Source organism: Ostrinia furnacalis, unplaced genomic scaffold (assembly GCF_004193835.3).
Source record: "Ostrinia furnacalis isolate ACB-3 unplaced genomic scaffold, ASM419383v2 OfSCF6657, whole genome shotgun sequence".
Taxonomy (NCBI): domain Eukaryota; kingdom Metazoa; phylum Arthropoda; class Insecta; order Lepidoptera; family Crambidae; genus Ostrinia; species Ostrinia furnacalis.
The window spans coordinates 223372-235673 of record NW_021136896.1 but is presented as its reverse complement, the minus strand read 5'-3'; the positions used below and the strand labels follow the sequence as shown (position 1 = coordinate 235673).

Genomic DNA, 12302 nt, shown 5'->3' with positions numbered 1-12302 from the left:
TTTAATTTTCTCTTTTGTTATTTTCTTGTATTGGTATAATATTTCAAAAGACCTATTATTTTTATTCCCACAAATCAAATAATATCCATCATACCTTTCATTTAGCAGTGCACTACAAAAATCTGCTAAATGCAACTTCAGAAGTCAAGACACCCATATAATCGTAGCTCTACACAATACAGAGAGCGAGGAGAACACATTCAAAGGACCGTTTAATACTGTCACCGCTAACTTGTTTCCACCGCAAAAGCAACTCCAGTAATATAAGCTATCGAGTACACAACAGGCTGTAACCGCCGACTTCACTGGCGTTCTGCTATACGAGTAACTCTACCATACGCTTCACATTGCAGGAAAATAAAAATTACAAATGTTGTGGTGGTTACCTTTAATCAAATGCAAAGCTATCATTAAGTCGACGCTTCAGCAAACTCGCTCGTCGTGCGCATCGTCACTGTTAATTATCACAATATATATGTATAAAATAAAATAAAAGAGACCGCTCCGTACCAATACTAACATAAAAAATACGAGAAAAGAAAGAGAAGCTTTAAAAAAGAAAGGAGTGCATCTACCCCCACCTCCGGCAGCCCCCACCGAGTCGGGCCGCCCCTGTGGCGGGCGCCACCCACCGCACCGCAAAAATCGAGAGCGTCGACGGCGGCGCGGGGTCAAACGGCGACGCGAGCGTGAAAAGAAGGAGCGGTGTGCGAGCGTCACTCACACAGGCGTCCGTGTGCGTGTGCGCGCCGAGAAGGACGGCCGAGGCGAGAGCAGGACGGCGGCGCCAATTACTATCACCTGGCGGGCAGCTACCGCATTACCCACTGCCGCCGCGCGCGCGACCACGCGCCCGCTGCACCACGCGGCCGCTCCGCTCCTGTGACGCTCCGTTGGCACCCCGAGTCTGCACTTCAATCGATATTCGCGAGCGCGGCCGGCTACCGTTGCGAGTGCACCCTGCTCTGCTCTCGCTCGTCTCGGGAATGCACCGCGAACGGCCCGCTCTCGGGGAACAGTGCCGCCGCGACAACATGCGACTGTGAAGTGTGTGCGGACAGTGACACAGACAATATACTCGATACGTGCTTATTTACAAGTTTAACGGCAAGTTTCATTGTGAAAAATGACATCCCAATTCGCCTTCAGAGGATCTCCACCGAATCAGGTAAGCGTCGATAAATTAAAACTTTTAGAAAACTTTTCTTCAGTCAGGAAAAAGTTAAAAATATTTTTGCTGGGCGATCTAACAGTCGTGTTTACAACAATATTTTTAAAAATTGGTTAATATCAACGTAGTTGCTATCACAGTGATCTCTATCAAATATTGATGAGCATTAAGATTTTCTTTTAAAGCCAAGGTAATTTTCTTTTTGTTCAAATTATTTCGTAGCTAGTTGCTCATTAGCTAACTTTCTATTGAGAAAACCATTAAAATCCATTCTGACTGCCAATATTTTATTTTGAAAGAGCGGTCACCATTTAATTTTCATTTGCTTTGACTCTACATTTTAAAAATCAGTGTCTAGGCAAACTTAGACAAAGAAATTACTGTTGGACAGTAAAATTGAAATTGGGTTTCAATGTAGAATAATTAGTAGCAACAGGAAAATTTTTACGTAAACATTTATTAGGTGTAGGTATCAATTAAGTTTAATTGCTTTGATTGAGATATTCTATACCAATAATAGTGGAACATTCATCGGTACATTATCAAGTGCAGATTGTTAATAATAACATTTTGATATACATTTATGTCGAGCCCGTTTGTGATTAGTACAGTTACAATCAAAATTATTAGACATTTTTATGTAGTTTTTATTTTTTTAATTACAAATTAAGATTTTTAAATGCTCGCAAAAATATATTTCAGTACCAAGAAGTAATGATTACGACACTTAATAATTAACACGGTTCTATATTTTTACCCGATGGACTGACGACGTCAGTAGCTGTAAACTAGATTGTGGAAAGGAGACCGGCAGCGGCGATACAGCATAGAAGAGGCAGATGTCTACGTTCAGACCTAGAATTGGCTTATTCAAAACTTAATGGTAGGGTTAATTAGTTATTTTCATTTTTTTTGTAAATGTACAATTAGTTTACAATTCCTTGTAATGTGTAATTAAAGTAACAAGTAAAAGAAAGGCTCTACCAATTTAAATTTACATATCACCAAAGTGTATTAAAGGTTTTACATTTGTAATTTGCCTATGTTGCAGCTGCAATAAACGTTGCTATCTTATCACATCTAGAAGTGTTTATCGCAAATCAAAGAACAAGATTAAATGTACAGTCGATGTTCCAAAACAGATTTATTTTATTATAAAATATAAAAATATTAAACAGTACGCTCTACCACAAAACAATCGGTTGGACGCAATAATAATATTGAATATAAAACATTATATTTTATTACTACAGCGTGTTAACAAAAGATTACTTTTGAAATTAGATCCTTTGATATTTGCAAAGTACTCACAATCAACACAAGTTAATGAATTGGTGTATACAGAAATAATAGTATAAACTCCACACTTACTCAAATTAAATGAAAAAGGTTGATAAACATATATTATTAATATTATTTTAATAGAAGTTCAAACGTATATTAGTAGTATAATGTGGGTACTCAAATATAGCTCGTGTGTTAGTAGTTATCAATATTGTTATTTATCTGTACTAGCTCTACATATTTACAGTTGTTCTACGTTAATTAGAACCATCACTAATATTCACACAATCGATAACATTATTTAATAGCCATCATAAGAATATACTTGTACGTTCTTGGAACGTTATGTTGTGATAAAACGTTTTATACTCATTGCGTTTATAACATAAAATATGAAGTGATTAATATCTAAATGTTTATTAATTTGTAAAAAAAAACATTTACATTAACAAGTCGCCTCTTTTTTACTTGTTAAGTACAAAAGTTACATATAATGACATTCTAATAAACATTTAATGAACTCTGAACAACTAACAAAAAAACTAATTATTAAATATAGATAGAAGGAGAAGCACGATTTGCTACTTTTATCACACCTTTATGTGTGTTAAATAACATAAATAAAACTAAAGTATACTGGATGAGAATGCTTTATGGCATTAAGTTCGCCTAATGTAAATATTTTTGGCATTGAAGTATAAATAAAATAAATAAATATATTCATACGATTCAACAATTGACTACAATTTTCCAATTTCCTAACATTTCTTATGATCTTATAAGAATTAAGCCTAAGTCAAATAAGACTGGCAATAATGGACTCTACAATCATTGACGAACGACTCTCAATGAAAATTACTGGCTTAAGGAGAGGCAGTTCATATTATATTTGTCAATTTTAAAGACAACAATAAATCTTTCGATTATTTTCTGTGTTTCTATTATGAAAACCTGATTTTCTGTTGTGTTCGTTTCGTTAATCGAGTATTTTCGGGCAAGTGGGTGATTAACCTGCTGTACCCTAGTCCAGTGGTGGGGCTGCCACCTCAGAGCTTCTGGACTCGCTCGGTTTTTTCCGGGTATCCTCCCTAGTGATGGGATTCTGTTTTTAGGCGCAGAATACTGAAAACAGAATCCCATCCCAGAATAACAGCTCAAGACCGAACGCGATGGAGGACTGTTGTGGACGCCCTCTGCCCCATCTAGGGGACATAGGACCATAAGTCAAGTAAGTCATTATGAAAACCTTCGCCACAAATAAACCTGTAAAGGTTGAAACACATGGTTAATTTTTTTTTAATAAATCTATTTATTTTCAGTGTATTCTACAAAACCAAAAGCATCCCTGTCATAACACAATCTAAATGAATTAATAAATACTTAGAAGCTTCATTGAATTCCTTTAACTCACATAACCATTAATTACTCCGTTGCAATACCCATTGTCGATTTGACTCTATGCTAAGCTAACGAACGCGGACGTTTCGATTCGACCAAGCCGCAGGGCGTGGTGAGGGGTGAGTCGTGCTCCACAGATTTCATACTCGATGTTGGGAGTTCCCATTATTCGATTTCGGTGCAAGCCACAACAACAGTATTTTGCTCGAATACTATGAGTGCTATCTTCAAAAACATTTTTAAAATGTCTTACGTTATACTAAATTAAAATAGGAACAATAAAACTATAATGCAACTATTTAGTTAAATATTTTTTACTTATTAGCCAACAATAAAATTATCTATCACGAGTGTCATGAATTAATCGAATGACATTTTTATTTAATAAAGGATTAGAAATTAAAGTGACCGACATGAAAATATCTGTATAATGCTACATAACACTATTGAAGCTCTTCAAAATAAAAAGAAAGTGATATATTTTGTACGTACTACGTAAACACACAAATACGCACACGCTCACTGTTAATTAATCCACCAGTTAGTACGAGTAGCTCTACATTTATTGAACCAAATGTATAATTTTGAGACTACACCAGACCTGATAGAATAAATACTAAAATTACTCTTTTTCTAACTTAAAATAAACAACATAAAACCAGCATCATTAACATTTCAAAAATCCGCATCAATTTAGAAAAAAAACTGATTTTTTATGATTTTTATTTTTTTTTTCATTTTTTACAATGTTCCTTATACTCGTAGGATCATTTCATTAAAAAAAAAGTACCTCGTAAATAACTTTTTACGATTAGTACGTACAAAATGTACCTTTGCTATTTTCAGACTTTGGCATTCGTTCGTACACCATTTTTCAGCATTTGCTTGCCTTAATTGTTTGTTTGAAAGTACGCGTAATTAAATTTATACTATTGCATGATTATTAAAATAATGAAGCAGAATCCTATTGTAAATTTTGATATTCAAAAAATCAATGAAGAATGAGATAAAATACATCCGAAAATAAAGGATTAAAAGAGAAAAGATTTACAGAAAGTTTTTATAGTTGGCGTTTAAGCCTATTTCCAATAAGCTTGTAATTTAAATGATCAATCGTTTCGTATCGTTATGCCAAAATATTTACCAATCGGAAAAACTCTTTCACGCAGCGGAAAATACGTTTTTCCAGGTAGTGGTAATTAAATTAGCCCAACTTTTGGGGGCAATATCGGGTCGGTTGTTGTGACAACGAGTTAACATTGTAAAACCGTTAGCCCAAGCTCTTTTTTATCCTTTACACTAAAATACATTTTCATCACAATATTCATGCAATCAAACTTAATTGTGCATTTTTTAAATTATTTTTATGATTGATGTCTTTTTACCTTTGTAGGTACTACTTCTTATACGATCACTTGTTTTTACTTTGAAGATAAAAAAAACACAATCCTCGATACGTACGATTTGATGATTGGTTTTGATGGTGCAAAATTGAATCTACGAGTATTTACCAAAAAAATAAACACTATCGTTGAGTGCATGTGATTCGTTAATAAATTAGATTTACTCTGCTTTTTATCAATGAGATAGCAGTTTATTAAATTTCACGATTGTATGAATATTGGAATTGTCCGACTTATCAGTCCATTTAGTTAGTTTAGTAAGCCATAATTAAAATGGTGAATCGTAAGTAAGTAGACCAATGTTAATAAAGATAATATTATGGAGTGATTTGGTCATCGGGCGAGTGCGTGCAGCGGGCGATCCACTTTTGCTATCTGGTAGATAAGGCCGCCGGCGAAGAGGAGGGACTCACGCCCTCAACAAGAGGAGATTATCCTCATTATTTCTCAGTTCCAAACTTCCCAACAGCTAAGCCCCCTACCATCTGCCTAGTGGTCAATCGCCCGTTAATTAACTTTCTATATCTTTCTGCTCCCTTTCATAATTGCCAATGTCTTCGAGTATTTTATTTTATAACATAAAAGAGCCATAAAGTGCGCCTTTCAACACACTTAGTTAATAGGAATGCAAGTATTTTTTCTTCCACACCAGAAGGGTCCCATTGCTTTCATGGTACGTTTTTATTTAAATAGCAATTAAGTACAAGAATGGGCTGTAAACGTTTATGCTGCGTTGTATCGTGCGTTTTAAGAGCCCAGACTCACTAAACCTCGGGTGGCATCATTTTACTTTCACAAATAAAATGTTTAAACACATACTTCATTTAGAGTGGGTTACTTTAAGTACCAAAAGTTAAAGCGTTTACGAAACGAAACATGTTATTTGAGCAGTTAATACCGCAGAATGCTCGATTTTAACTGTCAATTTGAGTAACTTGTAAATATAGAGGTCATTTAAATTAAATACTATTCAGTTCTTAATAGCTCGAAAGTTTGATTGTCCCACCAAAGCTTTTTGCTCTTTCACTGAATAAAGATGGTTTACAAAATTTATGTACGAATTTAGAGCAGAAGGGGGTCGAAATTGAATCGCGTTAGGAAGCCATTTTTATATCAAACACGGCTATGCATGATGGCGTTATACATAATGCAGACAGAAGGGCTGGCCCGGCTTCGTAAACACCGGTTTGTAATACGGAATTGTTACTCTTTGTCCTGTGGAATAAAAATTTAAGGGGGTTAGAATCAAGGTATTACACGCCGCCATTTTCTGTAACAATTTACGATTACTCACGTTGATATTGTTATAAAAGTTATGAAAGCCAGCTGTAATAGAATAAACAGTTATAATACCATTACAGATGTAGCGTATGTACGTACATTTTACAAACGAGGTGGAACAAAAGACGAACAAAGTTATTATTTAGGTCAGGCCAGCTCGTCAAGCCGTTCCAAGTGTCGGGTTCCAGATTAACATTTTGCGAGCGGAGGCAAACGCGGTTCACACTGACTGAAATTGTTGCCTCTGATCGCGTCTGAAAAGTAAGTTACATCGGCGCAGTGGCCTCGAATATCGACGAACACGCATACGAGCACACGTAATCCCAAAAGCAAAGCCAACACAATTCATTTCACTCCATAATGAGCCATGAACAATACTCCTCATTTTTGCAGTTAACGTCCGACCGCTGATTTCCTGACCTCTTTTCTCGATGCAATTTAACGTTTCGAACCTTCTTTTTTAGACCTTAATAAAGCGTAATAATAAAGAGTTGTGATTAAGTAAACGTACGTCTGGTGACCTATTGTTCTTGATAATGAGTCAAATGTTAAGTCTCCACTTTAAACTTGTACGTAACATGAAACTGCATTGAAACTTGAACTTGTTCTAACCAGTCAGAAACAACCATTGTTGGATTATATGTATTTAATTTAAAAATTCCTCACTTGATGCTGTTGACTTTTGAAATAAAAAGGTTTATCGGGTGACTTTATTTTTAGTCACACTGAGAAATGTGTTAGATTTGTGTTGATTGATGAGTTAAAAAAAGTTCCAACATCAATGTACCTACCCTACAGTTAAACATAAAGTGTAATAACGATCCAATATTTCTAATAAGATTATGTTCCTGGGTACTTAATCGAGAATCAATAAAAAATTGTAAAGGCTAATTTACTTACAAATATTGTTTACAAAATACACAACTTAGAAAGTATTTTAGATAACCATTACCATTTTGCATGTAAAAAAATATCGAAAGTTTCAATGTTACGTAGGTGTAACCTTACTTACACCTATTTTTGAAACTCATAAAGCTCGTGAATTGTAGGTATCTGATAGCTGAATTGACAAATACCGTTGATTAATTGTGAATGTCAATTAAAATTATAAACGAAACCGGTTCTAGTAAGTACTTATATTAAAATAAGACACCAAAAATATTCTAAATGGTAATTTAATGAGTACCATGCATGTAAAAAGTTTTAAAAAAAGTTGTGATATAAAAAATAATAACTATGAAGGTTACATAATTTCTTACTCAACCGATTCAATATTCTCTTGATTGGCATACCACGTTACGTGTAACGCTAATTCACTCTCGTCTATTTTCGTAATGAATGAACGTCAGCCTCAAGAAGTAGCTGTATCAATCAATATTATCTTCCTAGAACGGTTTTTATCCTTTAAACGTTTAATAAGAGCTTCCCCGGCCGTAAACCTGACACCTTATCTGCTTCGCTCTCAAACCACTTTCGAGGTAACCTACAAAGCGGGACTCCCGCGTGAGATAGGTGAATGAAACGTTCACTTCTCCGAAACTATAATTAATTTCCCCGAATTTAAGGGAGTGTTGTTCACGCGGTTAGTAAATTTTGTTGCCTCTCGTTACGAGTGGCGATGAATTGTGATAGTGTTACTACGTAACCGGATTCGTAGCGCTGTGTGCGTGCGCGCAACGCTACAGTCCAATGAGTATGCAGTAGAGCCGCTTTAACTGAAGTCTTTTAGAACCTTAATTTCATGTCGCAATAAATAAAATTGATATTGATAAGTATAAATTTGAAGAGATTGTTATGATTTCAATGACATTTCATTAGCAAAATTCAAATAATAATGTTTTCGTCATTCAATTGAATAACATTATTTTTAATTATAAAAATACCATTATGTGACTACATTGGGCTTACTTTTGAGATTTTTCCCAATGCAGCAATGGAAACTAACTGAAAGTACAGAGTAAACTATTGTTTTTTTTAAATACTTTTAAACCAATATTAAATATTAGAAAATAATGTTGTGTATACACAGTTTTCAGCTCAGTTTTTATGGTTTACAGTGATTAATAGTTAGTTCCTTCAAACATACTTATTGACATTTTTTAATGAGCGGGTTATGTTAGAGAGTGGTGTTACTGAATATTATTATTGTGGTAACATCGCGCTTTACGACAGTCCGATCATGTTTCGAGAACCCAAGAGGCGACCGGCCCTTATTAGAACTGGATAGAGTTGCGTTTAACACCTAACCCAAGATGTTGGATTAGTCAACCAAAATCCAGGGCTTGTTTTTTTCGTGTGCATACTTACGACGACGATCCTGCCAAGCATCGCTTGGTCATTTAATACTTATATGCTGGTATACATTTTTTAACCACGAAGTAAAAACCTAATTTATGGTACCTAATAGGTTTTTCATTTCAGAAAAAAAAAGTGAAAATAATCCTAGAGATCACCTAGCTGGTAAACTTCACATCAATCATCATTATAGCAGATAATCGTTTATACATCAAGGACAAAAGTTAATTTCGTACAGAACCAACGGCCGACAGCTGGAACACGAATAAACACCCATTCGGGTCGTGTCGGCTACAGATCTTTCAGTGGCCCTAATCAGACGCGCCATAGAGTCGTGAAAGTTTATTGCATTGTGAACTTAAAATACACATGTATGACAATTACGGCCAGTGTTCCGCCCACACGTCTGACGGATGAGGTGCTCACATATCATTAGTTCACACCTCACCGCCTAAAATCGTCCGCAAGATGTCTTAACGCGCTCTTGATTGAGACATACAAACGTTACGATCCATTTTGTACAATTATGTACTGTAAACATTTTCGTTTGCAACAAGAGTTACGGAAAATATCAAAATCGTGCATATGTATTTCTCTTTAGATTTATTCGGTCTCAAAATCACCGTTGCCCGTGGTTTCAGAAAATTTACAAGTATTCTCACAAACACCAAACGTCCTATCAAAATACCCACTTACTTGACACATCTTCCAATAGGCAAGTATAACATTGACAAGGGAAATCAAAAACAACCAATTTAAAATATACTACTCAACTACTATTGATAATTATAATTAATTAAATATTTAACGAAATGTATTAAGTTCTTGACTTCACTCTTGAAACGTTTGGTATGACGAGTATTTGAACCACATAGCTATTTAAAACCAAGTCTTCATGCCGCATTAGTATTAAACGGTCTCCATAAAAACACTTTTCAACATCCTATATTCAGTTGCAAAATAAAGTTTAATACAAAATTCTCAACTCGATTCTAACTAGTATCCTAATTCCTATTAGTTTCTAAATGGATTCTAATTGATACTTTCAACAATAAAAGAAACGTAAATGCATCATTCATTTCAACAATATAGGTACATCACAGTAGCTTTAGCTCATATACTGTGGGTACATCGAATATTGGGTAAAGGTATAAGTAGGTATCTTGATCTTTCAGCTATGTCCACCTCCTTTGATGGGCGTAGACATGTCATCACTTGGTCCAATCTAACACAACGCCGCCCGATACTGGATTTGCCTAGAATACCTAGGTACCTATATATATCTATACCTCATCCGGTAATCCGTTCAGTGCATATCCCACGGGCTCTATAGGTAGTTAGTGCCCTTGCTGGAACATAATTGCTGGTTTTACTTTTAGAAACATTCCGCAGCTTAGGTCTCCTTTTCTTCATGGAATTTATGTAAGTATCCTGAAATTTCGACGATATCTACCGCTTTTAATAATATAGGGTATTAAGTAGATAAGTTAAAGTAATTTTATGTCAAATATTCCTTAGTAGAATGTACTAGGTATTCAGGGATAAAATCAAAGGGTAACAAATTAATTTGTATGCTAAAAATAGGACTAATAGAATTACAGTTATAAAAAGTATAAAAGGTATTTTGTAAGCATCTGTTTGAAACTTAAATTAACCACATTGAGACCAACAGATTAATACTTGATCTTTTCATCTCAGAAAACCAGGCTTAGTTTTGTCATACTCTTACACCATACCACATACTTTTGCGCAAACGATACCTATTACAGATAAGTCTGATTAGGTAGATGTAATGAAACGTATCGCAAATCCGCTGACCACTCTCGGCGCACATTGACCACAGTAATCAAATCGGATCAGAACCGTTCCCAGTGCAAGTCCGAACTATAATACAGAGTTATTTTGGTAATGCCTGCGTCGATTAGTGGGTAACGACAGGGAGTACGTAATAAAGGTCGCTAACGCCACAGCACGGGATGTTTTGAATCGCCACCGCTTTAACGGCCGCTGTATTAACCGATAATTCAAATTTTGATACCGCACCGCCCTAACGTACGGCAATATACACCGTAACAGCTTCGAATGATCGCATTCGCATGGAATCAATGATATATGATATACCAGTTCCGTTTGCACCAAGTTTGGGTTGATGCTGATACGAATTTGATGAAATCGCTACATATTATTATTAAAGAGGAACATGTCTATTACTCTTTCATGAAACTGTTCATGTTTTAAGTTTTACATTTGCAAGTACATGTCTTGGACTTAATAAATTCCAAAAAAATTCTTAAATGCTATAGATATTTATAAAAATGCTCGGCTCGCAACTATATAGATAAATCAACGGTTTTACGAATTGATGATACAACAAACGAACCGACAAACAACAACGCTGACACAATCATGCCGAGTTCAAGCTCGAACGAAAGATTTGGTGGTTAGCCCCGTCGAATGACGCGGTGGTCGTCAAATACGAAGTTTATACTTACATGCCGAAGAGAGACAAATCAGTCAACAACGTGAAATACTTTAATGAAAATCTCAAAGTTACAGTTAAAGTTAAGTTTAGTTTACAAAACCATCCTATGTTTGATTCAATCTAATTTCAGCCTTAGTGGATGTAGGAATGTTTGCGACCGCGTCACAGGGGCATTAAACAGAATAATAGTTCGGTTATTATTAGGCAACACTCAAAGTACTAGCACATGTTTATTCCATAACATCGGCTAATAAATCTCGACGTACAATTTGCCGCAAGTTCATTAGGCGGAATCAAAGTTACATTTACAGCTGTTGAAGTCACTAAACATAATTTTAGCAATATGGCTTCGTGAATAATAACTCCAATGTCGGTGGTACGAGTATTCCTGAACGAGAGAAAAAAATCAGTTGGTCACATTTATGGGTGCGATGGAGTGTGTCGACGGCTCTCTCGTTGCTCGCGAAAGAGTTGCAATTTTATGAATGAGTTGTTTCAATGAAACACAATAATAATATGGCGGGCTTGCGAATCGACGCGGAAAGCGCTCTGTTGAGACGTGTACGTGTCCGAATCGGTCTTTAAAAACGGGTAATCGACCTGACATTAAACTTTTCACCTCGTCGTAAAACACATAATAATTTAGTAGATCCACTTACAATACAAGCTTATCGCTTAGGTACTTCCAAAAGCTCCTTTGGGTGCCTGTTATACAAAAGTGCTACACTTCTAGAGTCTCAAATTAATTAATCAACTTTAATCGAACATTGGTCATGATGATTTCTTACAAGCATCTTTAATCGCTGATATATTATTATCTTCACTACTAATTTAAATGGAAAAATATACTGTTAAACTTCGCTACTTAGATTTGTAGTAAGTCTATCAGTGGACGACATTTATTAATGAATATTTATTTATTACAAAAAAATCCTGTCAGTAGAACATTAGCTGACTCCCTGCAAGAAGAACCACTGACCGTGAACAC

General features: G+C 35.4%; 1 protein-coding gene across 2 annotated transcripts in view; it reads left to right on the top strand.

The window, feature by feature from the left end:
• Positions 1-712: 712 nt before the first annotated feature.
• The window catches only part of mirr (iroquois-class homeodomain protein mirror), a 57090-nt gene continuing 45500 nt past the window's right edge, over positions 713-12302 (top strand). Inside the window, exon 1 of one of the 2 annotated variants that reach the window (XM_028318085.1) lies at positions 713-1168. Coding sequence is in view for 1 of the 2 variants with exons in the window: in XM_028318084.1 (XP_028173885.1) it covers positions 1127-1168 (42 nt within the window). In the remaining variant the exon portion in view is untranslated. The remainder of the gene's footprint in view (positions 1169-12302) is intronic. The other variant, XM_028318084.1, reaches the window with a different exon arrangement.